This window comes from Solanum lycopersicum, chromosome 1, assembly GCF_036512215.1.
Source record: "Solanum lycopersicum chromosome 1, SLM_r2.1".
NCBI classification, from domain to species: domain Eukaryota; kingdom Viridiplantae; phylum Streptophyta; class Magnoliopsida; order Solanales; family Solanaceae; genus Solanum; species Solanum lycopersicum.
In genome coordinates this window covers 86471279-86498413 of record NC_090800.1, presented here as the reverse complement: position 1 = coordinate 86498413, position 27135 = coordinate 86471279, and the positions used below count along the sequence as shown (strand labels likewise).

At 34.3% G+C, this 27135-nt stretch overlaps 2 protein-coding genes and 1 pseudogene across 6 annotated transcripts; 1 reads left to right on the top strand and 2 right to left on the bottom strand.

Moving 5' to 3' along the window:
* Positions 1-479: 479 nt before the first annotated feature.
* Positions 480-13645, bottom strand: LOC101247673 (catalase isozyme 1-like; annotated as a pseudogene).
* A 978-nt stretch (positions 13646-14623) lies between these two features.
* On the bottom strand, positions 14624-18510 carry LOC101247378 (putative high mobility group B protein 11). Of its 5 annotated transcripts, none has more exons than XM_010315280.4 (6): positions 18249-18510; positions 17746-17821; positions 16586-16793; positions 16317-16478; positions 15395-15615; positions 14624-15190 (listed from the first exon to the last, which is right to left on the bottom strand). In XM_010315280.4, the coding sequence occupies exons 1-6, from the start codon at positions 18467-18469 to the stop codon at positions 14900-14902; spliced, it is 1179 nt and encodes a 392-aa protein (XP_010313582.1). In that variant the 5' UTR covers positions 18470-18510; the 3' UTR covers positions 14624-14899. The 5 variants fall into 5 exon arrangements, with proteins under 5 accessions (XP_010313582.1, XP_010313586.1, XP_010313592.1 ...); XM_010315284.4 differs by having other exon boundaries at positions 15395-15612; XM_010315290.4 differs by having other exon boundaries at positions 16317-16451.
* A 1938-nt stretch (positions 18511-20448) lies between these two features.
* Positions 20449-27135, top strand: LOC101251418 (solute carrier family 40 member 3, chloroplastic). Its single transcript, XM_004230268.5, has 13 exons — positions 20449-20967; positions 22239-22446; positions 22552-22615; positions 23537-23661; positions 23853-23942; positions 24026-24202; positions 24297-24371; positions 24610-24711; positions 24799-24907; positions 24986-25132; positions 25958-26064; positions 26164-26277; positions 26805-27135. The coding sequence occupies exons 1-13, from the start codon at positions 20825-20827 to the stop codon at positions 27096-27098; spliced, it is 1755 nt and encodes a 584-aa protein (XP_004230316.1). The 5' UTR covers positions 20449-20824; the 3' UTR covers positions 27099-27135.

The window sequence follows — 27135 nt, the reverse complement described above, 5'->3', positions numbered from 1 at the left end:
CAAATAAAAAGAAATTAGGTAAAATTTAGTGATTCTCAAATTAGTTCATCATTATTAAGTTACATTCTTAAATATTAATTACTAGATCACACTCTTAAATATTTAAAGCAAATATATAATATTTCAAAGTTTTTCACGAATATACTTTGAAAAAATTTATCTTATCAATTTTTTTTCTAAACAAAAAATATAAAAAATTGATCGAGTATGTCTGTCTATGGATATTTTGGAAAATAATAAATATAAGTGAGCATATTAATCAGTATTAGTAGTATTATATTTTACACTTCTGTTTAGAATTTCCAATTATAAAAATAAATTTAAACGGGCAATATTAGAGTGACCGATATGTTTTAGAAAGTCACGGTAATGTTTTTGGAATATTCACGTCTTTTTTCTTTTTTTTTTGTTTGTCGGAAGACATTTTATAGCAGACAATCTTATGTTTTACGAGATAAAAATAAAATAACAAAACAATATGATAATTAAAACACAATAAATAACAGATGGTGATATATACGAAGAAGGACAACAAGAAGCCTATGCCTCAAAAAGCAAATCAACTAACCTACAAAGAGAAACTATATACATCTCCAAAACATCAATTCAAGAGAAACTTAGATCCAAACAAAGATAGATACATGTCTTTTAAGGTTCATTGATGACTTCTAAATAGCATCTTCTACTCCGTAATTTTTTTTAATGAAACAGGTAAAAGAACTTCTAATTTGCTGCAAAGATTAATCTTGATGCCATGTGTCTCACTTTTCATCTGTTCCCCTCATTCATCTCCTATCCTGTTTTCTTTTTGGCTTAAACATTTCTTCATCCGAGGGAATTCATACACCAAAATAGGATAAATCATATCCAATCAAAGAGACGATCAAGAAATCTACCAATTCATTTTCACGGAGTTGGACCACAAAAATAGCAATTGCATCATGTTTAGTCTCTACAACTGTACCAACTTAGGTCCATCCCCAAAACATCAATTCAAGAGAGACTTAGATCCAAACAAAGATAGATACATGTCTTTTAAGGTTCATTGAAAACTGACATTCCAATGAGAAATTCCGAAGCTTAAAGAACTGCAAGTTTTTGTGATAATCAAGAATAACAAACCTGTTGAAACTAGGTGACTATCATTCTTGCACTTCCTTTTTTTCTACTCGACTGTCCCTATCATTAGAGTGCAAGTTACCACGTGAGATGTCCCCTTAATCATCTCATAAACAGCAACTAGTCATCAGATATGAAAACTAAAGGCATGGAGTAGTTAGATATCAGAAACACGCAGAATCTTAAGTGACTATTTTAGATAAGGTCAAATCGAAAGTGACTATTGACTACAGCATATTTGCTCCATTTCTGTACTCTTTGTGGACTTACTCTGCCGTGCAGCTAGGCTGTTATTTAACTTCTAATGGTACCCCAAGACAAGGAAAGAAGAAAAAAGGCAACACAAGCAGTAAAAAGGATTGAAAAAACAATTCACCTCAATCTTATATTGACATCACAAGAGAAGTACAGACCAGGAGTTCTCTTTATGACATTAAGCAGTGCCGCAAACTAAGCTTCCATGTTTTCTGCCAAAAGCCAAAGCAATATCATAGGAACAGAAATAGAAGACACCAGCATGAGATTAAAAATAAATAGGGTAGGAAATTAACTAGGAAATCGAAAACCGACCTTTTCAGCAGTAGAGTTCTTGAGAGACTGATAGCAAGGATAAAATTTCATCGATGAAACTTTCAAGATAGGGTGCCAAAGTAAGATCCAACACATTCACGGATCGTTATGACCAGTACATATGAACCTGAATGCAAGATCAGAGCAACCTTAATTGATACCTAAAAAATGCATAATTCATATTTCTCTTCGAACTTCTTTCTACCATGCTATGTCTTCTCAATCTTCTTTTGAGATAAGGATATGTTTTCCAATGTCATGATAAAATTTGTTCTAAATTTCATAGTCCTGGTTTTGCTCAACACCTAAAATGCAAGATACCTGTCAAATGCATAATTGGGCAAGACCAAGACATTGGTATATACTTTGTATATGTGTATGATAATTTTACGGAAAAAAAAATCTTCAAGAAAATGAGCAACAAAGGGTACATTCTTGACATATATAACAGACATTTTTTTCGATAATGTAAAGATTTATTGATGTATGTCAGAGAGCTGCCCTGCTATTGAATATAAAAAACAAAATCCTGATATTGTAGCTCTTCCTAAGTTCTTACCAGCCAAAAGCTTTAGCATGTCTATAACACCAAATATTTTCTGAATTTTGGGAACACGAATTGAACTGCATTTTAGAACCTCATCTAACATAGCGAACAAGTACATATCATTAGCTTAATAAATAATTTATGTCCGGAAGAAATTTATAAAGAGTAAAAGAAGCAACCTATTAGTCTCACAGACACATCCAAGCAAACTGATCTCCAAGCACAAACCACAGGATCCATAAGTAGGCCCAACAACATACTGATCTGGAAATTCCCAAAGCCACATCCTTGTATATAATTTCTGTGAAGGTCGCCCTTCTCCATCAGCATTAAAATGATACAGAGAAACACAAAGTTGATTACCAAATCATTGCCTTTGCGAATCAATTTAAGTGGGATATGAAAAATATAGACATACCAACACAAGAATTTACTTGCAACACATGTATGCATTATGCAGCTAGGTTGATACGAGTAATATATATGGATGTGTCACATCAGTACACTCTGTGACATCCTTAGCAATTAGTAGTGCAATCAGAACAACTTGTGATGTAATTAACAGAACAAAATAATGCAGAAATTATGTGTGTTAGTTCAAAGTCCTTTCTTTCCTCGGAGAACATTAAAGTACTCCCCCTTTTCAGTTTATTTGTTTGAATTTTCCTTTTATTCCGTTCTAAAAAAAATGTTTTTTTCCTTTTCTTGACTTAAAGAACACAAGATTCAAAATTCTTTATTTATTTTCTTGAACTCAATGTCAAATCAAAATCAAATAAATAAATTGAAACTGAGAGAGTATCTCCTAGTAGTCAACAAGAACCTAATCCAATAAAATGGCAGCATATTGCGAATGATAATACTAGGTTCAGTTAATACTTTGCAGATGGCTCACATATATGAAGCTTAGTACTATTTTAAAAATGCTTTCCAAAATTACAACTGGCAATTTAGTGTGAAACCAAGTTGCAAGTGACAGCATATAATGCACGCTACCAACTTCATATGACATACAAACCTGAGTAACAACTAATTACTGGTAAGAAAGCATCATTACCTGTTTAGTACTATCAACAAAATTGTTCAACTAGTATCGTGTTAGGGCATTACATCCATCAGTGAGAACCACCCAGGCCTGTTCTGTGATCAAATCTGCATATCAAACAGCAATGTAGATTTTATAGTGGCATTGATCGACGAAAGAAAAAGCTTGAGGTCATAATAGCAATTTGTTGACTATAACTTTTTTAGTTTATGTTATCTCCATCATGATCTCGAGATAAAGACATTTTAAGTGCCTGTTTGGCTGATGGAATGCTGACCTGAGACCAGAATGAGATCCAAGTGTTGCGTATTTCAAAAGTGATACGAGGATCAGAGAAGGCCTCCACCCACCGACGAATAAAGTGTCCTTGCCAGTGAATGAAAAAAAAAACAGAATGGAGGAGATGAGATTTAGGACTAATGAATTGTGGAGTACCCTTCTCCTGCTTGCTCAAAATTGTTCTATTTCTGAATGATACACTGTAAGAAATTTCAGCAGCACAAAAGTTAAAAAAAGTCTTGTTTTGGATTAACGGTCCACGTCAATATGCATTTCCTGGATATCTAGTTACACTGCTTAAGAAGTTACAGTCTTAATTCAGCCTCAAGCTTTATTACATAATAGGTAAAAAGGAACAAACCTTCTTTCGTTTACCACAGCAGACTGTTGAAGGAATAGGATACATCTCAGCATGGCAAACTTGATCATACCTTGAACGGAAGTAGCTGATCTTTAAATAACCATGCATTAACTATTATAAAGTCTCACCATAATTAAAAACATAAATAAACCAAGACATTTAATAAACTGAAGTCACAACACTACAGTCTACATATCAAACGAACTACTTCAATGTGCATGAACACTTCCAAGCTAAGCAAAAAGCGCATTTGCTGCACTAACGCATCAGTATTATGCAGTATTAGCATAGAATTTAAGTTATATATACTGACATGTAAAGAACTTTTACAATATCAGTGCAGAATAACTGGCTATTCCCATATCTTTCTAAGTTATTATATCACCTTCGCTAGAAAAGTAATTTTATCTTATACATGGTAAAAATAAAGGAAACTTAATTAACGGTGTAAGAAATCTTAAGATTAAGATCAGATATCCATGGATGGATATGTTCTGTAATGGAAGAAGAGAAAATGTACCTCCTCATCCCTGTGCATAAAATTGATAGAGCCATCATAGTGATTGCTGTGATGAGCACACTTTGGAGCATTAGCAGGAAGTTGCAATAGTTTAGTCCAAGTCGATACCTTAGGGTATCAGAATAGATGAAAATACGAGTTTGAAGCATCTTCTCATCTGAGTAATAAACCCCTGGAACCACAATAGAAGGGCAGAAAGCAAGCTGCTCATTCTCATTAAAGAAGTTATCAGTGTTCTTATTCAGAACTAGTCTTCCCACGGGCTGCAAAGGCAAGATATCATCTGGCCAAGTTTTTGTCACATCAAGTGGATCAAAGTCAAATCTGTCTTCATGATCCGGATCCATAGTCTGAATGAAGATCTTCCATTCAGGATAATTTCCAGCTGCAGTAGAGTCATAGAGGTCCTAAGTAGCGTGGCTGTGATTTGCTCCTCCGACTCGGTCTGCCTCTTCTTCCAGCAAGGACATGACACCACATGTGGGCTTCCCGGGTGGAACTTCACATAAGTTGATTTCCCAGCCCTGTTGATCAATGTAAATGTGTGGACACCAGACCCGTCCATATGCCTGTAATCTTGTGGAATAGCAATATCGTCAAAAGGGGAAAATGAACATGTATCGGCTTTCAGGATGATGAGAGAAATTCCAGGACCCCCAATTCTCCTGGATATGGGACTCCAGAGTTTGGATTCAGAGCATGGACCATGTCAGGGAACTTCATTCCATCACGGATGAAGAAGAAGGGGAAGTTGTTCCCTACCAGATCAAAGTTTCTCTGATGGTATATTGCAAATTGAGCAGAAATTAAGGATTAACTTCAAATGCAACTAACCAAATCACAAACACATGCATATTTATAAAGCAATGAGACCATTTCCCAAAAAGTATACGAAAAAACGGGTGTGATTCATGAAAATTAGGCAGCACAAAATTCACTGAAAGTTACTGAATGTCACAGGGCCCGATAGTCTCTAATATGATGTTAAGCAACGCTTCATATTTCATAACCTACTAGAAAAGTTACTAAACGCATGGACCCATATTCAGGGTACTTAAAGATGGATCCCTATGGGATGCAGATACACTAAGAAAAAAATTATATGAACTTCATATCGTTTTTTTGAATTGCAACATAACATTGTCTATGAAGCAGTCCAGCCAACATGCAATTGAGGTACTTATTATTAAGCCGTGTGCTAATAAGGGAATCACTAAAACATGCATACTCCAGTCTGTATATGGAAATTGAAGTACGAAGGTACAGAACTATAGTAGCTGTAACTCGTCAAATTGATGTTTGGCCTACCTCTCTGGTGTAGAACTTGACAGCAAAACACGAGGGTCCCTCAAAGTTTCAGGACTACCCCTTCTCTTGAATAACAGTAAAGAATCTCACAATGAATAGAGTCTGGATGGCGGGAGCGCGAAGGAAATCAGCACGGGTAAGGTGAGCAATGTCATGAGTAACTTCAAAAAACCCTTTGGCACTAGCACCTCGGGCATGAACAACACATTCCATGATACATTCCTGGTCAAAGTTGGCAAGTTTCTCCACCAAATGGTAATCCTTAAGCAACACGGGACCTGGAAAGAAAATTATGAGCAGCCACAAACACAAATATGTAACAGAATCCATCAAATGATAATATCACTCTCCATATCAGGTTTGATATAGGAATGTAAAAGTAGGGTAATAACCTTTGATCTATAACCAGTTAAATTTCACCGGTAATATAAAAGTTCTTTACAAGGTAAGTGTGTATAATTTAAGTCAAATATAAAATTAACAGTGGTCCTACAGTGTGCTAGCTATGTTAGCAACTTGAAGAATAACTTACAATAGCATAATACCTATTTTCGAACTGATATTGAAATATCATCAAGATGCAAAGCTCTATTTGTGTCAATTCACTTATATATTCAGGGGTAAGTTTTTTTACAGAGCTAATAAAGTAACAAGCATAATAGGTTCGTGACATAATCTTCATGCCAGTAGATAGATGGATAAGCAAATATGATGAACAAACATTTCTACAGTGAAATATGAGTCATCCACCCATTTTGTATAGAAAGAATGGTATAAAAACCTCTGGGAAACACCAAAACAAATGGTGATTGCTTTAAAATCTGAGACCTAAAAAGGCTAGATTTGATGATAAAATCTGATAGTAGTAATAATTTTAGTGAAGAACTACGATGAAAAGAAATTAGGTTACAGGGAACACATGTCATAGGCATAAATAAATGGAAGCAACTTCTAATTAACCAACCATCGGCCAAACTTTAAGAAGGGAGTAAAGACAGACCTCATAAGCCACATCTTCACGGGGATCACAGCCTATGAAAAACTTGAATGGGGCATTTTGTGAATGAGCATTTCCATTAGAATGCACATTTGACGACATCATAATCAAGATTTCAACCTGCAAACCCAAGAAAATAAAAAAAATGATTTTTTTTTCTTCATAGAAGTTGCAATCTTTCGAATGAACTGGAAAAATGTGAAACTTGAAGCATACCTAAAATGAGAGAGTAGATCTGAGTTTGGACTAAATAGAGAAATACAAGATTTTATTCAAGATTTGTAATTAAGAGATAAATGTGGAGAGGGACAGAATTCATAGGGGTGAATAGTTGATACCAATTAAATGCATAATTGATGTTTCTCTGCCAACTTCTTTCTACCATGTTATGTCTTTTCATTCTTCTTTGAGATAAGGATAATAGTCAAAAAATGTTTTTCAATGACATGATAAGCTTTTTGTCTTAAATTTCATAGTCCTGCTTTTGCTCAATAACTGAGATGTAAGATACCCGTCAAATGTATAATTGAGCAAGACCGAGACATCGATACATACTTTGTATATGTGTAATTGTTTTATGGAACAAAATATTCTAGAGAATGAGCAAACAAGGGTACGTTCTTGACATATATAATAGACAGATCTCTGATAATGTCAAGATTTATTGACGTACGTCAGAGAGCTGACCTGCTATTGAACTAAAAAAAAATCATGATCTTTTAGTTCTTCCTAAAAGTACTTACCAGCCAAAAGGCTTTAGTATAAACCAAATATTTTCTGAAATTTGGGAACACGAAACGAACAGACTGTTGGACCTCATCTAACAAAAAGAAAAAGTACCAGAAAAGAAATATCATTAGCTTATTAAATAATTAAGTCCGGAAGAAATTCATAAAGAGTAAAAGAAGCAACCCAATAGTTTCACAGACCCATCCATGCAAATTTCTCTCCAAGCACGAACCACTGGATCCATCAGTAGGCTCAACACTATATGGAAGTTCCAAAAGCCACATACTTGTATATAATTTCTAAGAAGGATCTCCCTTCTCCATCATAATCTAAATGCTACCGACACTGATACACAAAGTTGATAACCAAATCATCGCCTTTGTGAATCAATGTAAGTGGGATATACAAAATACAGAACATACCAACACAAGAATTGTAAACTCTGATAATTGCAACACATGTATGCATTATGCAGCTAGGTTTATAGAAGTCATATATATGGATGTGTCAACATCAGTACACTCTGCGACATCCTTAGAAATTAGTAGTGCAAACAGATGTTATGTAATTAAGTACAAAATAATGCAGAAAGTATGTGTGTTAGTTCAAAGTCCTTTCTTTCCTCGGAAAACATTAAAGTACTTCCCTGTTACAATTTGTTTCAATTTGTTTGTATTATTTTCCCTTTTAGTCCTGTTTAGAAAGAAACTTGTTTTCCTTTTCTTGAAAGGAACAAAAGACTCAAAATTATTTCGTTATTATCTTGAAGTCCGGTCAAGTCAAAATCAAACAAACAAATTGAAACTGAGGGAGTATCTCCTAGTAGTCAACAAGAAGCTAATCCAATAAAATGGCAGCCCACTGGAAATAATAATACTAGGTTCAGTTAATAGTTTGCAGATGGCGCGCATACATGAAGCTAAGTACTATTTAAAGAATGCTTTCCAAACTTTCAAATGGCGGACTAGTATGAAACCAAGTTGCAGGTGACAGCATATAATGAACGTTACCAACTTGACATGACATACAACCTAACAACTAATTGCTGGTAAGTACATGTTTAGTACCATCAACAAAATTGTTCAAGTAGTATCATGTTAGGGCATTACATCCGTCAGCAAGAACCTCCTGGGCTGTTCAGTGACCACATCTGCTTATCAAACAACAATGTAGATTTTATTGTGATATTGATCGACAAAAGAAAAGGCTTGAGGTCATAAAATCAGCTTGTTGACTGTAACTTTTTTAGTTGTATGCTATATCCATCATGATCTCGGGATAGATTTGTACAGTTGGCATTTAAAGATCCAATCGCAGATTCTTACTCTTGATATGAATTTAATTGGCCAAAACTAGTAACAATGGCAATGATGGTTATATAATGTTCGTTGATTTACGAACTTTGGTCAGGGTTTGAATCCTACTACATATGTATTCATATTATTGCCCTCCCTAAAAATATGTTTTGCATTAATGCTGCCTTCATATGATACCATCTTCTTTTAGCAGAACAAGAAAGTTGTTACCAGACAAAATTTCCCTTTAAAGCTGGAGTACCAGAATACTGGATGCTTATATCATCCCCATGGCTGGCCCACACTGCAAATAATTTTTAAGGTAATAGAATAAACAGGGCAAGATAAAGAAGCTTAATATTTATCCAGCATAGAAGCTTTAACACAGATATCAAAAAAAAAACTTCTCACAGAGTGAAGCTTTGGTCAAGGTTGAGTGTGAGGTAATAGTTTCTTCAGCAATGAAATCACCATACTTCTCAGTTTGAATTCAAGCATTTTCCGACCTAGCATGCTAAGCAAACAAACGTCATCAATTAGGGTATCTGTAAAGTGTGCTCAGAAGTTGAAAAAAGTGGATCCAAATGAGTTAGTTGGCACAGGCTTCACTTATTGGATAATTATCCAGCTCTGTGACTCTCCCTGTCATATTGGAGTCAGGGGAAGAGAGAGCTATATCATTGATGGATTGAGATTCCTGCACCATCACATCTGCATTGTTTGTCATCAATAGTTTCATCTCTAGTAAGCATAGAAAGGGAGCCACTATTAACTACAGATGATATGCTAGAGGAACACAAGAACCTGCAGCTTTCCATCTACTAGGTAAAAGACAATAGTTAGCATTCTTCTTCTGCTTCTGGTAAATCATAAGGTATCTTTCAAACTCCAGCTAAACCATACAAAAAAGTGGACAGGATATCCTCCAACAAATTATAGTCATTACAAAAAAGAGCTTATTCGCAAGTTTCTCCATAAATAACACAAAAGAGCTTCAGCATTCTACATTTGTCAATGGTAAATGAAAAGGGAAGTTCTTAACATGTTAATTTAGCAACATAGTTTGGCTACCAGAGTCATTATTGAGGATACCTTCAAGTGAAATATCGCTTATCTCCTTTCTGATGAGGGATGGCTCCGCTGCTTTTAAAGTATCTTCTGACAGTGTCGTCACAGCTATACATCTGCAAGTAAGTCAACATACTTGAAGAATGTAGAAACAAAAGGAATCAAATTGATCACTAAACCAGATTATAAACCAGATTCTTTTTTATCTGGATTGATCTTACCCATATAACCCGTACTCTTATTTGGATTTTATCAACTCTTTAGTCTTGTGATAGACCTTTGGATTTGACAGCTCTTTAGACTTATGTTTTTGTTATCTTTTTATGAGCCGGCATCTCCTCCTCTTTTTGTAACTATGCATCTCCTTGATGCCTATGTGATTTATAAAACACTTACTTCATCAAAGAAAAAATTGATCACTAAAACCAAATGCAAACAGGTACATTAGAATGATGCTGATACAGCAGATGCAACAAATGAAGGAAGTACAAGTAGGGTTGACGATACCAACAACTTAGCTGGAGTAAAAAATTCCAAAGCTGCAGAAATAGTTTTTCTTTTTCAGTTAAAAAAAAAAACTCATTTCTGCAGCTTTGGAAGCTTGTACTCCAGCTAATGCATCTTCAATCACAATTCACTGTCAACATCGAGGATTACGATAATGTCTACCAAGGTTGAAAAACAGAACACTGATCTACTTAACACCTCAAAACTTCATCATCCTCGGACGATGAACCTTCAGCAATTCATAATGCACCCCCCCCCCCAACTATTTCATATCCATATTTAGAAAAACTGTTCTGAACTGAGCATCTCTTTTCTGTCCAGAAATATAATTTTCAACATAAAAGTTTCTAACATATTTATCAAGTTTTTAGTTTCTTCTTTGCTTAAATTTTCTTTTCCAGCTAGCTTAATCTGATTATTACAGTCTTTTATGAATAATGATGTAGGGAACTCTCACTTAAACATAATGTGAATGTGAACCACAGTGATATCTTAGTTAACTAGAAGTTTCTCGTCAGATTAACATCACATACTACCCACAGATAAGTGTCTAAAAAAAAAAATTGTGGTAGCAAAGCAGCATTGCACATCCTGGAAACTACCTCACTAGTGGGAACATCAAGAATCCATGATGCAGCCAAGAAAATATCAGGAGCAGGCTTCAAAGTTCTAAAAGCATCAGCCGATACAATTGCATCAAGCCTGTTAAATCCAAGAAAAAGGATATGAGGTCAAATAATAAATAAAAAGATAAGTAAAGACAAAGGAGACGAAGGCAGGGAGATTTCAATTATTTCACTGCGAACCTGTGATTTTCATCCGAGTTCTATGTTCTTGCAAACTACATTATCAACCAAAGAATAGTGTTTGTTTGCATATATACCGTGAAGATATGAACCTTGAACGTAACTCAACCACAAAAGTTAGCTCATAATGGAAGGATTACCCAAAATCATATAAGGAGAAACCCACCCACCTCATGCCAGGGGCATGCCCAGGACTAGAAAACATAACGTGGGGGATCAATATTGAGAAAGAGAAGCATAATAACATGGATCGATGGATCTGACACTAATACCATGTGAAGAAATGGACCATAGGTCTAACTCAACCCCAAAAGCTAGCTCATAAGGGAAGGCTTGCCCAGGACCATATAAAAAGATCATAAATTTGAGAGTCTGAGAGCCTGATTCCATGACTAACAGATTCATCATGTCAACAAAAGTTTATGTCCAGCACATTAAATTAACTCACATTAAAAATCCAAGTGTCACAGGAGTAGATATCAAGTTGTGCTCTACAATAAAACATATCTACACTGATAATTTAAATAACTAAAGTTCTTTCTAGGTGTTGATTCAGTACAATTCTTTGTTTCTTGAATGAGGAACGAGAAGCAACTATTCACAGTTAAAGCACATTAAATTAACTCACATTGTTATTGGTAAACCTGCTGCAGCGAAGTTTGCATCAACTTTATTCCGGCCTGACGCACTAAATGCAACAGCAACTTTATGACCAGTCTTTTTATACTGTTGTACCATATCACCAAATTAATGAAAAGTAACAAAATCAGAAAGAGCAAGACATAGAGTCAAGTTCCATCACAGGTTATACATGCCTGAGAGACAAGTTCTAAGGCACCAGGGAAAACTATGCCAGAATTTGGTTTTGCATACTACGAATGACTGTCAGTTTATCAATTAAATTGTCAGTTCTCGGGTCAGTTACCATGTCTAAAAGGACAGTGCTTTGAGAGTAGAGATTCGTAATATATGAAATTACAATCACCTTTAAAAGATACATCTTTAGAAACCTCTTCTTTGCAGCCTCGGTATCAAATCCTTCAACCACGCTTAGCATAAGCAACACCACCTAAGAAGTTTGCTTCACCTGATATATTTCGAGGGTAAAGGAAAATGAAAAAAGGAGAAAAGGTCATTGAGAAAATATGGCAAAGGAACAAGGTTCTGCACAATCAAAAATTCATTTCCTAAAGGATAGTAACATCATACTAATTTTCTTATAACTTGAAGGTAAAAAAGGATTAGCTCAAGATCAAATATTTTAACCAGTTATTTGGATCCAATTTCATAGACAAAAACGATGGTTTTGTGAGTACAAGTGTTTCTCATGGAGAAGGGCCCTAATTTAACAGAATGAATGAACAATTCACATAATTGACATACGGCCTCAGCTAGCTATGTGAATGAAAGTAAGCAATTGATAAAATCTACAATCAGAACCGAAACCTATTATTTTTGAGAGAAAAGATATGATGCTTCACAAAAATCAAATATTCGAATGAGGTGAATAAAGCTTACCAGTTTCTTAAATAAAAAAGTTCCCATGGAGGGGACTGGACAGAGATTCTTGATAATTCTTTTTCTTTATTTTCTTCTTTTTCATATTACATGTAGCTAGCTTAATTATTACGCCATCAAATTTATCAGCATGCCTTTAAACGGAATGACCAATGGCTGAGGTAAAACCATAAAAAGATATAATGAGCGCAATTTTGAGGATAATAACATTGAAACGTAAAAAAAAATTGCCCATTGGACAGATGCGTTACGCTTTATCCTGGACTTCTTAAGGCATGATATCTGAAGCAGCTAGCGAAGTCAACAAAAACACCCATCATTGTTCATGGTTCCCAAACATATAAATCAAGAACTAGTTGGTGTTGCTACAATTGTTCAAGAACCAGTACCCTGAAATAGTAGCAATGATAATTTCATACCCATCTTTCACATCAAACAGTTAAAACAAAATCAAGAAGGGAAAAATACAAATGATAACGTCTACAACCTAATATTTTAGGGGAAAGAGATGAAACTTCACAAAAATCAAATATTCAAATGAGGTAGATGAAGGTTACTAGTTTCTTGCATAACAAAGTTTCCATGGACAGAGGTTCTTGATAATTATTTTCTTTTGTTTTACTTCTTTTCCATATATTACATGTAGCTTAATCATTACGTCATACATGTAGCTTAATCATTGCTTCATCAAATCATCAGCCTTTAAACCGAATGACCAATGGCTGAGGTGAAATCCTAAAAGATATAATGGGCCATCTGACAATAGCATTGAACCATAAACATATAAATCAACAAATTACTGCTCAATCAAGAACTAGTTCAAAAAAGGGAAATTCCCAGTATCCAAGAAGAAGAAGAATTTACCCAAACAAAATCCTTCGACGCCATTTTTCTCTCTTGTTTTGGTTAGAGATGCTTCCATTATATACGTTGAGTTACGCGTGATTGGACTATTATATCCTTTTATCTGCTTTAGAAATACGCGGATAATAAAAATTTATTTGTCTTAATTATTTGATGGTTTCCTAAAATTAATTTCCTATTTTTTTATTTAGATAATACTCCAAAAAAAAGGCTATGAAATATTACCTGAAAGTGATAGTTGACGATAAGAAGAAACTGAAATATAAATAATTTTTTTTAAAAAAAAATTAGAATAATAATAAAAAATAATTAGCTCTATAATTAAATCATTTTTTATGACCGCTTGACCAGTTAATTACATGATCAATCAAACAGAATACACAATGTAATTACATCTCATTATATATGAAATTCTATTACGAGGGTATTTTTCTAAACATGTCCGGTGTTTTTATCTAAAATTTTTATAATGAATAGAAAAAACATATTTTATTAATTTAAGGAAAAGTAATTTTGGAAACATCTTAGGTTGAAGCAACACATTATTCTACAATTGAGATATTACTTTTTGGAATTAATCAAATATTTTAGTATAATTGAGCATATTAGTAAGTAGTAGATTATATTTTACTCTTTTTTTTTAGAATTTTCAATTATAAAATAAATCTCAACATCAATATTAGAGTGAACGAAGACATTTTACAGTAGTCAAAAACTATAAAGCAGATAATCTTATATTTCGCTTTAAAAGAGATTTTGCATCTGCTTTTTTCCTAAAAAAGAAAAAATTAATTCATAAAAATTTTCTTCTTCGTCATTAACCTAACTGAATACAAAGTTTTAAGTTGCATCAAAATGTAAATATGTGATCTAAATTTAAACATCTGCATAATGTCTTAGATATATCATTTAGAATATTAAAAATGACGAGTTGGCAAATTAACAGAATTCTTGTTTTTTTCAATATACTATAGTGTTTAGACATGAGATTTCGGATCAGCATTACAAAATAATGTTTGGAATTTGGATATGCGATTCAAGTTCATGATTTCAAATCTAAAACTTGGCCTATGCGTTCGAACTGAAGAGATTGTTTTTCCAGTGTAACATTCAAACTCAACACTGATATGCAAAAGTGTACTGCTTATACACAATCTGTGGAAACTTGCCATATCCAGAAGAGCATATGGACCCTTTTACAAAATCTGCAGGCAGCTTTTCATGTGCTTGCATACAAATGCTGCTTCTTGACACTATATACATCTCCAAAACATCATGTTAAGGTTGTTAAGATACTTACAGATTGAAAGCTATACATATCTTCCAAAATCCACTAAGGTATTAACTGAAACTTTGCCTGGTTCGACTAGGCAAGATAGCCCCAATTCATCTGAAATATGGGGTTACTTGTCTTACCACTATTCGGCCTTTGTACAGTGGACTCGGTAAAGGATGCATCCGGGATAATGTTGCTTCCAGTATCACCTTGCGAAGTCACATGATCAATTACTGATGGTGCACCAAAGTTGATCATACTCGGGGTCAAACCACTCAGCAAGTTTGGATTTGTTGTAGTTTCCTTGTTCTTATGTTGTTCATAAGCAGCCATTTCTCGGATATATCTTTCCTTATCCAGCTTACTTGCTTCAATATAAGGCTGCAAAAGTTGGAAGGAAACGATGAACAAGGAAAAAGTTTTACTTTCCACTTGTTACATGGAGCAATGTAAACTATAAGAAAGAAACATGAATGCTTAATTGATACATAAAGAGTACATAAATGGCCAAATTATGATAAAGAAAGTTAGGAGGCATATCATTTTAAATCTGCTAGCAACTATATGATAAGTACTTCATCATACCTCTTTCTCATTTTCAGACAGTGTCTTCCATGCATTAATGGCCATATCTCTGACTTTCTTAGAACCATAACTCTCCCCAAGCACTTTCTTTTGTCTTTCACATTCCAATTTGACATACATCTGATATGAACTCCTTCCTCTTATTGGAGCACCGGGGTCTTTCCTCAGATGTCTGTTGGTTGATGAGCTCTGAGATTTTTGCTCAGGTGTCTCTGGCCCTACTGAAAGAAAAAACTATGATCAATTTGAGTCCTGATATTAGAAAATATGATGGCGCCTGAGGTAACAAACTCAAATTTAAGGTTTACTTGGACAGTCTAGTAACTTTAAGACACTGCAAGAACTAGTATCAATTCGTGACTCCTCAAAGTAATTGCATGAAGAGAAACTTAGATCCAAACAAATAGCACACGTCTGAATGGAATATGCCAGGATAGATACATGCCTTGGAAAGGTTATTGACGACTTCTAAATGGAAGCAAATAAAATCTTCTACTCTGTATTTTTATTTTTTTATGAAAGAGGTATTTTTTTATGGAACTGAAGAAAGATCAAGAGTGATACGGGCGTAGTTCAAGTAAGCTTTTGAGGTGGACTTTGTTGCAGGAAATGTCTTCGTATAACAAGTCTCTCTCTCACACACACTTTTTTTTTTGTCTAGACAAGCTTGGTAGATATATATTCTAATCATTGCATTATTAGAAATCTACCAATTCCCTTTCACATTGACCACAAAAATAGCAATTCCATAATGTTAACTCTCTACAACTGTACCAGCTTAGGTCCATCCCCAGCTTTGTAGGACATAAAGCATGAGTGTGTCCATTGATGGTTTAAACTTACTTGCAAAAAGTGACATTCCAATGAGAAGTCCGGAAGCTTGAAGATTTGTAAATCTCTGAGATAATGAAGAATAACATACCTGTCGAAACTAGGCGACTATCATTCTTGCACTTCCTTTTTTCTACTGGACCGTCCTTATCATTAGAGTGCAAAGTTGCCACAGGAGATGACCGATCACAAAATTTCCTCTTCCCTGCAGAGTCATCTGACCTATCTGCAGAACCTAAAGATAGACTATAATCTTCAAACAAAAAAAATTGATGGAAAACCAGTCACACACAAACTAAGTGATTGAAAAGTTCAATTTCTAGTAACCATAGACCTCCAAACTTTCAACCAGTAAGTTACCTTTTACTGGTTCTAGCCTAGCAGCATCAGAAACTTGACTAGGTGGTTGCATGGTGGTTCCTTTTTCTCTACTTCGATAGTAATACAGTTGCTCAAGTTGGAGAAGGAGATTTTCGTACACCTTCTGAAGTTGAGTTGGAAAAATTGTGATATTGCTTTTCACATGCAATGTACATGCAACTTCACCCCACTTAGCATCCTTAGTGACCTAAATATTGCAAATCAAGCACATACTGATAGTGGGGAAGCCATATGCACATCCAAATTCAGTGCTAATAGGAGCTTCATTTCATTTACATCATAATAGAAATTCTTATGATCGGAGACTTAAATTAATAGCAGAACCATGTTAATTCCTTGTCGTTTTTCACCATACCTCTCAGATACACTTTTTTGCAGATTTTAATATGCTACAGTGAAAAAAAATATGTTATAGAAGACAAGTTCTTTTAAAATGATGAACTAGGAGAACAAATTTTCGGTACTCATTTTAGTAGTTTCAATATGTTGCCTGTTATCCCCTTCATTAACTCATAAGCAGCAACTAGTTATCAGATATGAAAAACTATGGCATAGAGCAATTAGATATCAGAAACACACAGAATCCTAAATGATTATATCTTAGATAAGGTTGAATCTAATGTGACTATTGACTACATCATATTTGTTCCATCTGCCCACTCTTTGTGCACATTCTGCCATGCAGTTCAGAGAATTATAGCCATCAGAACAGTTTGTGAATGATTTTAGTCATTCTTCAGCATATTCCAGATTATTTTGTTATATGCACTTCCATTTCGCACAAACTGGAGGTTATTTTCCATTTTACACAACTTGGAGGTTATATTCAGAAGACATTACACAAGAAATACACCGAATTGGCTAATGATTATAACCCCTCATATACATTTTTTTATGAGGGAGTTATGATCCACTTTCCAAAAAAATTCTAATTTACCTCTTTTTGTTTTCTCGTTCTCTTTTTCAAAGAGTTGAAACATTCCTAATGCTTCAGAAGAAAGAAGCATCAATTCACTCAACCAACTTTGAGCCATGGTGGGGAAAAAAATGACATTATGTGAGGAAAATGACATGTTGTTGGTAATGAGTACAGAAGTAAGAAATCTGAATCATTGAGCCATGGTGGGAAAAAAATTTACCTGATTAAATCCACCTCTTTTAATGACTTCTTCATAGAAAAGATGCAAGTCCAGGTTCGTTTGTCTTAAGTTAAAGCTGCATATATAGAAATAACCTTCCTTATTATCATAATTTCATCTCTCAACCAACTTTCAAGTTTCAATATGCTAGCTTATAAGCCACCAAAATTAATACGTAATATAGTAATTGAAAACTACACCATGCTTCGAGATCAAAACACAAAAATCTCTATCTAATGCTTGGGATTACCCAAAAGCAACTTGGTCCAATTTGAGAAATTCATACTTCGCTCTAAAAAGCATTTCATATTGGCTATAGCTAGTCATGAGCATTAGGCATGAATTGAAAATGAACAGATTCTCGACCTCTGAGAAGTAGGGCTCTACCTCCGCAGATCCACTTGGGGGAAAAGTGGGAACGGGACTACACTGGGTAATGGATTTGAAAAAGTATACAATAATAAAGTCATTATTTAGACATTTTTGGGAGTAAATGTACTCACACTAGACTAAGCCCAGAGGGCTCGTTCAGCTTGTTAAGCTTTTCATAGAAGCTATCCTTTCCATCATAGTAACTCCCTCCGGCTAAATTCTGCATTGTGGAGATATCACCCGCAACAATAGGTGACGAGAATCCGCATGCATAAGTTCCGGCACCGGAAAACTTGTCGCCGCCGTGGATTTTCTTCTCCATTGCGACGGTATTGTTCTCCTCTGCTGCCATGCTGAAACTGCACCTCTTCTCCCTCTAATTTCCAACGTGACTTGTTTTTTTATGGGTTCGTCACGCATCGTCCACGTATGTGGCCCCACTTTTAGAGAACTTGGTCTGACGTGGAAACATTGTGGGCCCGTGGTCGTACATGTGTCTGACATGCAAAATCAAGAAGACATCAACCGTTTGTAGTTGGATTCATATAAATCTCATCCGTCGGTAATTCCACCTGTCTCGTAAGTATATTTTTGTGATTTTTAGTTTCGAACTTTTTTTTTCTTGCTGGTTTGAGTAAATTCAGATTCACGTGGAAAAAATTTATATTACAAGTAATATTTTATTTGATATACATATTGAAATAAATATAAATTAATAAAGAAATACAAGCTTCATTGTACAAAATTCAACATGAAAAAGGCTATCATGGATATATTAATACAAACGGTATACATATTAGAATAAATACAATTTAAGCAAGGATACAAAATTTTAAAAAATAAAACAAGTACAATGTGATAAAAGTATATCAAATACGGATAAAACTTTAGTTGTTCAAGTTTCTAAATTAAAAAAAAAATTTAATAGATAAAACTATAATGTATTATCATAAAGTTTCATAATAATAATCAGTGAGACTGAAATATTATATTTTTTGATATATGTTTCATCACAATAATTAGTGAAAATTGAATATTTATTTTGATTAATGAAAGTGTTTAGAAACAAAACAAAAAAAAAAGATTAAAAAATGAATATTAAATTTTTTTAGAACAATGGAAAAAAGGGTTTTTATAACATGATGAAAAAATGATGAAAATTGGTGTATTTTGATAAATTGTAATTGATGATGAGACTTTTAACATTTATTTTTTTTAAAAAATAATTATCTCCCCTAAATTTCTCTCATATAAAAATTATATTTTTTAAATAAAATAAATAACAAGAACATAAATAAGATACGTAACAAACTTAAATTTTGATATTTTTACTAAATATTAAAAGTATTATTAATGTACCCTTTTAAATGTTAAAATATTAGCATTTTAACTTAAAAAACATTCAAAATTTATTATTTTATTCTTAACTTAAAAACTATTGTTTAAAATCAAATCAAATATAATAATCTATAAAAAAAAAATACGATCTAACAATTAAAACACAACATAACATCCATATTTTCTTTCAATGTGTGTACTTCATATAATCATATTACGACGATAAAAGTACTTTATTCATTATTTATAATTTTTATTGTTACCTTTTATTCTATTTTATCCTTTTAACTGATTTTGCCTTGTGTGCACGATTGATTGTTATTTTTTTAAAAATGTACTTTAGTTGTAGTTAATTATGTTATGATTTTTATTTTATTTTTTAGGAAATTATCATATTAAAAATAATATACTTCAAAAAATAACAAAATAAACTTTATTATTTATAACACACCTTTAAGATAGAGTAAATAATTTTTTTTTTCTTTTTTCAAACTCTCTTAGTGAGGAAAATGTGATTTTTCTGAAAAAACGGCAAGAATATAAACTAGAAAAAGAAAAATCATTAATAATTTGATTTAACATTTTATTCTAAAATTCGAAATACTTCAATTCAAATATTAAATACCAAATAAAAAATACTCAAAATATATAATACCAAATTAAAAAAATTATAAACTTTTTACTTTCCAAATGTTATTTTATTTTTCAATCTTATAATTCATCCCCCTCCCATGCGTCAAGAAGTAGAACAGTAGGGGAATTTCACACATTCCGCCACAGTTAACGGACCAATTTAACAATGTATGTAAGAAACATATCGTTTTATAATAGTTATTCATTATATTATTTTAAAATATTTTATTATATTTATTTATTTTATAAAATTAATAATATTAATTTTATATTTAATTTCTAATTTAACCTTATTATTAATTATTATATTTTTATAGTCACGGTATTTATTATATTCGAAGAGGCATTACTTATATTTTTAATTTATAATTATTTTTTGTCTATTATATAGAAAGATGAATATGTCTGGACAATGTACTAGCAAGCAGTTTTCATCAAGTGGCACACAGCATTGGAGAAAAAGATAAACACGTCAGCAGCAAATTTCTGGCCTCAAAGGCAATCAATCCATTTGTGTCGAACAAAAGGCAAAAGGGCAATCCATTTGTGATTAATCCGCCGTCTCTCTATTCCTTTTGAAATTTCCACATATTCACTGACCACACATCTCTCCAATCGAATGACCCAAATCCAAACCCAAACCCAAACCCTAGGATCTCGCCGGAGCTGAAGACTGTATGAGTAGTCACCGAGAAGAAATACCGTGCTTCAAAGCAGTGAAGCAGTTTAATAAACAATGGTGGTTGTCGTTTCTCACGCTCAGCCTTGGTCCGCCTTCCTTACTCTCCGTCAAGTTCCTCTTACCTCCTCCTCTTCTTTTAGAATACGAACCTTAACTCCTCGCTTTCGATCGTTAACTCCTCGCTTTACCACGCAAAGGTGCGATGCTTTTCCTTGTAAATTGACAATGTAAATGAATGAGTTGCTACTGTGTGATCATGATCTTACTCCTTCAAATGCATTAGTTGAGAACCTGATTAGGTGGATTTATGCATACATTAGTGTCATTATGATCTAATTTCCTGTGGATTGTGAGTAGTGATGTTGATTCTTCTATTGTGTGGTTAGAAAATTTTACTAGTAGGAGAAAGGAAGCAAGATCACCTATAATAACTTACAATTAGATATTTTCCTATCATCATGAAACAGATATACTATGTCATGATAAAGCACACTAAGATTTTATAACAATATTAAAATATTCTTTACTATATTTATATAAATCGCGTCCAAAAAGAATGAATGAAATTGGAAATTGTCAGTACCTGTCGAGTAAGGCTGAGGTATATAGCGAAGTTGTCACGTCTAGAACTGTAGGAGCAGTTCAAACTTGGTATCCCATATTATAGGATGAATGTAAGTCTCATTGACAGTCGGTCTTATTATCATTTGTGATGGTTCAATTGGTGCTAACTGTGAGTTGTTTAATGCAGTTCGAGTGACTTCTTTATCATTGGATTACAGATGAAGTTAAAGCTTTTAAAACTGTTTGGTGCATTTTGGCTTCAGTGCAGTTGAATTGTATCTCTTTAGATAGGAGTATGCTTTCAACGTTATTGCTGGATGAACTAGTGACTGGCTTCTCTACTATGTATAGTTACATCCTAACAGGATTGGGCAGGCTAACTTCATATCACATGATTTTCATAAGTTGGTCTCTTGTTTCTAATCGGAAAACATATCTTGCTTTGCGATCCTACTTGTTTGCAATTTGTATGGTCCAAAGGAAGAGACTTGACTGGTGCGTAATAGTTTTTGTTGTGTGTCACATTCATGCATACAATACATATACATGTACACTCACATATATGTGGGTGCATGTGTTCCCCAGCTATCTTGAAGTTGAAACATAGTGCTGTTATTGCACACATTCATATGTTACAGAATTGAAGCAAGCAGTGGTCTCAACTCTTGGTGTTATTCAGCAAGTGATGAAGTATTATCACTAGAATAAATATTGCATGTTTTCTGGTAGGTTGCTTGTAGTTGGCATTAATGATGTTCAGTTGGTTTTACTAAATAGGAATCTGCTTATGTAGTACTGCAGTCTGCAGAAAATAGCAATGTGATGTGAGAGTAGTTGATTGTTATCTTTATCCTAAAGAATTACGGATTGTCATTGCAATTTAACCGTGTTTCTTTCAATTCAGGCTCGGAAGTCTTAACACTAGATGCTCCATAAATACCGACGTCTTAACTGACATTGCAACTGATCAAGAGGTTCGGGATGATGTTGCAACTGATGATTGTGGCTGTACAATACCTGTTCTTCATCTCAAATCTGATATTCTGGAAACTGAAGCACTAAATCTGCTAGCCAAGGGAACATTTGTGGACACTCTCTTGACAACATTGCCAGTAGGAACTTTTATGAATAATTCTGATCAATCATTTCTATTGCCCCTGCTCCCATCTAACTATCGCTACTGCACTTTTGATTTTTCTATTGTTGATGTTGTGCAGGTCTTATCAGAGGAGGAGCAGAACATTATTGCTGCGACTCCTGCTCATCCAGCAGGGTTATACGGTTAGTCTTTTCCCTTAAGTTGAGTGGTGTCTCAAAGTGTAGTGGCAGAAGCTTAACTCATGTCTGAAAGTGCATGAGTTGCTGTCTGCTGTATTCTAAAATGATGATATATACCAAACCTCAACCTAGTTTGGAATTTACGAAAGGATACTTCTGTGAAATGCTAATACCTTGAGTATCTATAGAGGTCCTTTGAAAATTTGGACTATATAAGGTTTGGACATAATATATACTCCCTCTGTCCCAATTTTGCACTTCTCGTTTTTTAAGAGTCAAACAGTTTAAGTTTGGCGGCAATTTATGCATGGAATCTTCTAATTTTTGGAAATGAAATTTATATATTTATAAACTACGTAAAATAAATCACAATAATTAACAATTCAAAATGTTTATAAGATGTCTGAAAAATTTATGGTCATTTTGAATCTCGAAATCTGGAAAGTGTCACACAAAGCAATGTCATTGTACAAGCTGAAGATTTGAGAACTCCAACTTAAATCTTTTATCTTCAGTAGCAGAATATCAGTTGACTATTTTCCTTGTCATTTTTTCTCTAGATGATAGAGCTGGCTGTGCTGTGCTTTTGCTTCTGAGTGATTGTACTCACTCTGTTTCTGCATCTTCTTGATGCTTTTAATGATATCCTTTTTACTTCATAAAAAAAAAGAATATCTAATGTAGACTATGAAAAACATACTTAAAAAATTAACTAGGCTTCAGGCCACTATACTTGATTGGATTGTTCACTGGATTCTTTCTGTTAGAGTGAAGACTACTACCACTCCTCCTTTCCCCTGGCAGGTCAGGGAAGTTTGTTTGATGAGTAGTTTGACTTTGAAAACATGACCAGTTAGTCATTAGTTGCATTATGTCTGTAATGCATCATTTTATAGATTTCTGATGTCAAGTGCATTCAAACAGCTTTATATGCTAGTTGCTTGGCTGGGTATATGGTGGAACAACTTTGGAATTTCGCCTCACCTGCTGCCATTGCGTTGATTCATCCTAGTCTTCTTCCTGTGGCACTCATGGGTTTCCTCGCTAAGGTATTCATTAGTAAGTGATACAAAAGAATAAAGGCTAGAAGATAATTATTTCCATTTTACTGTTTTTGTACAGGAGGTTCCCAGATTATGTACCTGCAAGCACCATTGTAGTGCTGAGTTGCTTATACCAATAAAATACTAATTTTCCAGTTCAATTTTTTTTTTCCTTACATTCCGCTTTACTTGTACAGCTCGCTGTAATTGGTGGAGGTCCTCTGGTTGGAAAACTTATGGATCACTTTCCTCGGGTTCCTGCATATAATTGTCTATATATAGTCCAGGTATTCTTTTCTGTATGTGTTACTAAGGAGAGGTGTAGGCAACAAAAGTTCCTCGAAGTTCACTAATACTTCTATTCTGTCAGACAGCTGCCCAGTTAATGTCTGTTGGAATGATTATACATGGTCATACTCTTCACCCAACGTCTGCATCATCTTTACTTTTCCGACCTTGGTTTATTGTGCTTGTTCTAGTGGGAGCTGTTGAGAGGCTATCTGGGTTGGCATTGGGGGTTGCAGTGGAGCGTGATTGGGTTGTTTTGGTATTGTTATTGAACTTTGTTTTGTCCCCTATGTCTCACTTTTAACTCCTTATGTGTTCTTGAGCAATTTTCTAATTTAGTCTTGTTTATACAGTTAGCTGGAACCAATCGCCCAGTTGCTCTTGCTCAAGCAAATGCTGTTCTAAGCCGTATTAACCTTTTATGCGAGGTAATAGCCACATTAATTGGAAGCTATTCTTCTGCCTTCTTTTGTAGCATAATGGATATTAGTGATCAGAACTAGTATATTTTTAAGTATATTTAAAAAATTATCAATATTTTGTTTCTGTATAGTTTAGTTTATCAAATATACTTTACTTGGATTTTATAGTGATAATCATTTAAGTTAACAAAGTTAAGTCTTTTATCATTTACCTTATAATTCTCCTTTTTGTGGAATACTGTAGATTGTTGGAGCAGCATTATTTGGCATTCTTCTCGCTAAATATGAACTGGTGCTATGCTTAAAAATTGCTGCTGGTTTGATGATGGGGACACTTCCTATTGTGGTAAATCTTACTTCTGCTTCTATTTCATTTTGTGATTTGAAGTTTAAAGCACTGCATAGCGCTCAGATCTGGTCACGTATTTACTAGGTATCTCTGACATGGCTAACCAACAAGCTTTCCTCTGGTGTTCTTGACCGTGCTGTGGAAACTTGTTTAAGTTGTTCCTTCCCATCTTCACTAAAATCAGAAAATATAGGTATCTTCTCTTGTGTTCAGTTTTATTGAAGGTGGAAATAGATTTTACTTTTATACTAAGCCCCTTTTTTGTTTTCAGTGGGAGTGGGTCTGGAAGCTATAAAGCATGGATGGTTTGAATATATTAGACAACCCGTTCTTCCAGCAAGCATAGCTTATGTGCTATTATATTTCAATGTTGTTCTTGCACCTGGTGGTTTAATGACAGCATTTTTAACACAGCAAGGTAATTTGCGGATTCTAGTCTCGTGATATTTTCACCTTCAGATTTCTGGCTGCTGTGACATACTGGATTTTGATAAGGTAGCTACACTTAATAAAAAACCTACAAATGGCTATAATGATAGCTTTCTTGATGTCTCTAATCTCAATTGCATTGGCTATGATGAGGTAAGGGTTGTCCAAGCTCATATAAGGAGACAAATAATTCCATCCACACAGTTGTGGGGACTCTTAACTCATCTTATCACTTAGCAATAAACTAGTATCATAAATTCATAAGCGGTTTCTCACCCTCATAATACACCAGAATACTTCTATATTGGCCTGATTTTGCAAGTATAGGAGACTGTTTCTCTGCGTATGGTGCCTTGTGCAGTTTCACGCAGTGGACTGGTGTTTTCACTTGGTTTACTTACACATACCACCTATTTGGTTGTTTCTTTCTGGATATTTTTCTTGTGAAATTATGAGTGCTTCAAAGAATGTGGTGGTCTTTTAGGTGTAAATTATGTGCTAACAGCTTTTAAATTCAAACAGTTTGTAACTCTGACTGACACATATCCTGTAAACAATCCACTCCATCTTTAAAATGTTTGCAACTAATTGACCATTCTTTGTAACTTACAGTAACTTGCAAGGGTTTATATTGCATGACTCCTGTATGACCTATATGCTTTCTGTAGTTCCGTAGTTAATAGCTCGGAGGAGAACTACACTGCCTGCAAAAGCTCTCAAATGTAGAATCAGGAGCTCATCAATGCTTAAGAGCCTGAATTTGAAAGTAGTGACCACTTCATCTCAAATGTTTCACCACTCTTAACAATTTCAGGTTTGAATCCATCTATTATTGGGGGCTTCAGCGGATTATGTGCTTTTGTAGGCGTTGCAGCCACATTTGTTTCTGCAAAGATGGTCAAGCACCTTGGCATCTTAAAGGTTGGCTCTACTGTGTATATTCTATCTTCTTCTTGTCAGAAATAATATCCTCTTATCATTCATAGTCTGGGCCTAACTCTCATTAATTTTCAATATCAGGCTGGAGCCGCTGGCCTAGTATTCCATGCTTCCCTTCTGACCACGGCTGTTGCTGTTTATTGGAGTGGATGTCTTTCTCAGCAAACTCCCGTTTTCTTTTTCTTGGCTTTAGTTGTAAGTTCACTGCTCTTACCTTTATTGCTTTTAATGAGAATTTTGTGGCGAACCATGTCTATTTTATTTATTTAAAACTTGTCTCCATTGATCATTGATGTGCACAAAGTTACAATTTGAGTTTGGCGTACCAATCTTTGTACTTGATCATTGAGTTGACATTTCTTTTGTTAGCCTAACAAAAATAAACAGAGATTATACATAGGATTTTTAATTTTTTTTGGGGCGGGGGGGTTATCTATATGATGTGAGGTGGTTTTGGCTCTTTTGATCCTAAATGACAACCATATATCTTTCTATTTGCATTTAAAGAGGTATATTCAACAGTGCTTTATCTTTCAACAAATTGCTTCGTGATAGTTTCACTGGCATGTTCTGCTACTTTCATTATTTAGTGACTATAAAGATAATCTGATATTGTCATCTAGTTTCATCGACACTGTCTGGTATGTTTATCATTTAATAACAGTAAAAATGTTATGAAAATGGTCAATTTTCATGAAGGCTCATATTGATCCTTTCCACAGGTGTTGTCAAGACTGGGACACATGTCCTATGATGTCATCGGGCAACAGATTCTACAAACTGGAATTCCTGCATCTAAAGCCAATCTTATCGGAACAACCGAGGTTTCGGTTGCGAGTTTAGCAGAATCAATAATGTTAGGAGTTGCAATAGTTGTAAATGATGTCTCACATTTTGGATTTCTAGCGACGCTTTCCCTTGTATCTGTAGTTGGGGCAGCATGTCTATACTGTAGATGGTTGGAAAATCCGACTGATACACAAAGAACTCTTTTCTCCTCTAGCCCTCATTTATGAAATGCCAAAAATACATAATTAGCATGGTTTTAGTCAA

What these genes read in the sequence shown, in the direction of transcription:
- LOC101247378 (XM_010315280.4), bottom strand. Translation starts at nt 18,469, where the DNA reads ATGGCAGCAGAGGAGAACAATACCGTCGCAATGGAGAAGAAAATCCAC. An exon ending in CCCTCTGGGCTTAGTCTAGT is followed by an intron (nt 17,822 to 18,248) that starts GTGAGTACATTT and finishes CTATATATGCAG; the next exon opens with CTTTAACTTAAGACAAACGA. An exon ending in TAGGCTAGAACCAGTAAAAG is followed by an intron (nt 16,479 to 16,585) that starts GTAACTTACTGG and finishes TTTTGTTTGAAG; the next exon opens with ATTATAGTCTATCTTTAGGT.
- LOC101251418 (XM_004230268.5), top strand. Translation starts at nt 20,825, where the DNA reads ATGGTGGTTGTCGTTTCTCACGCTCAGCCTTGGTCCGCCTTCCTTACT. An exon ending in CCTCGCTTTACCACGCAAAG is followed by an intron (nt 20,968 to 22,238) that starts GTGCGATGCTTT and finishes CTTTCAATTCAG; the next exon opens with GCTCGGAAGTCTTAACACTA. An exon ending in TGGGGACACTTCCTATTGTG is followed by an intron (nt 24,712 to 24,798) that starts GTAAATCTTACT and finishes CGTATTTACTAG; the next exon opens with GTATCTCTGACATGGCTAAC.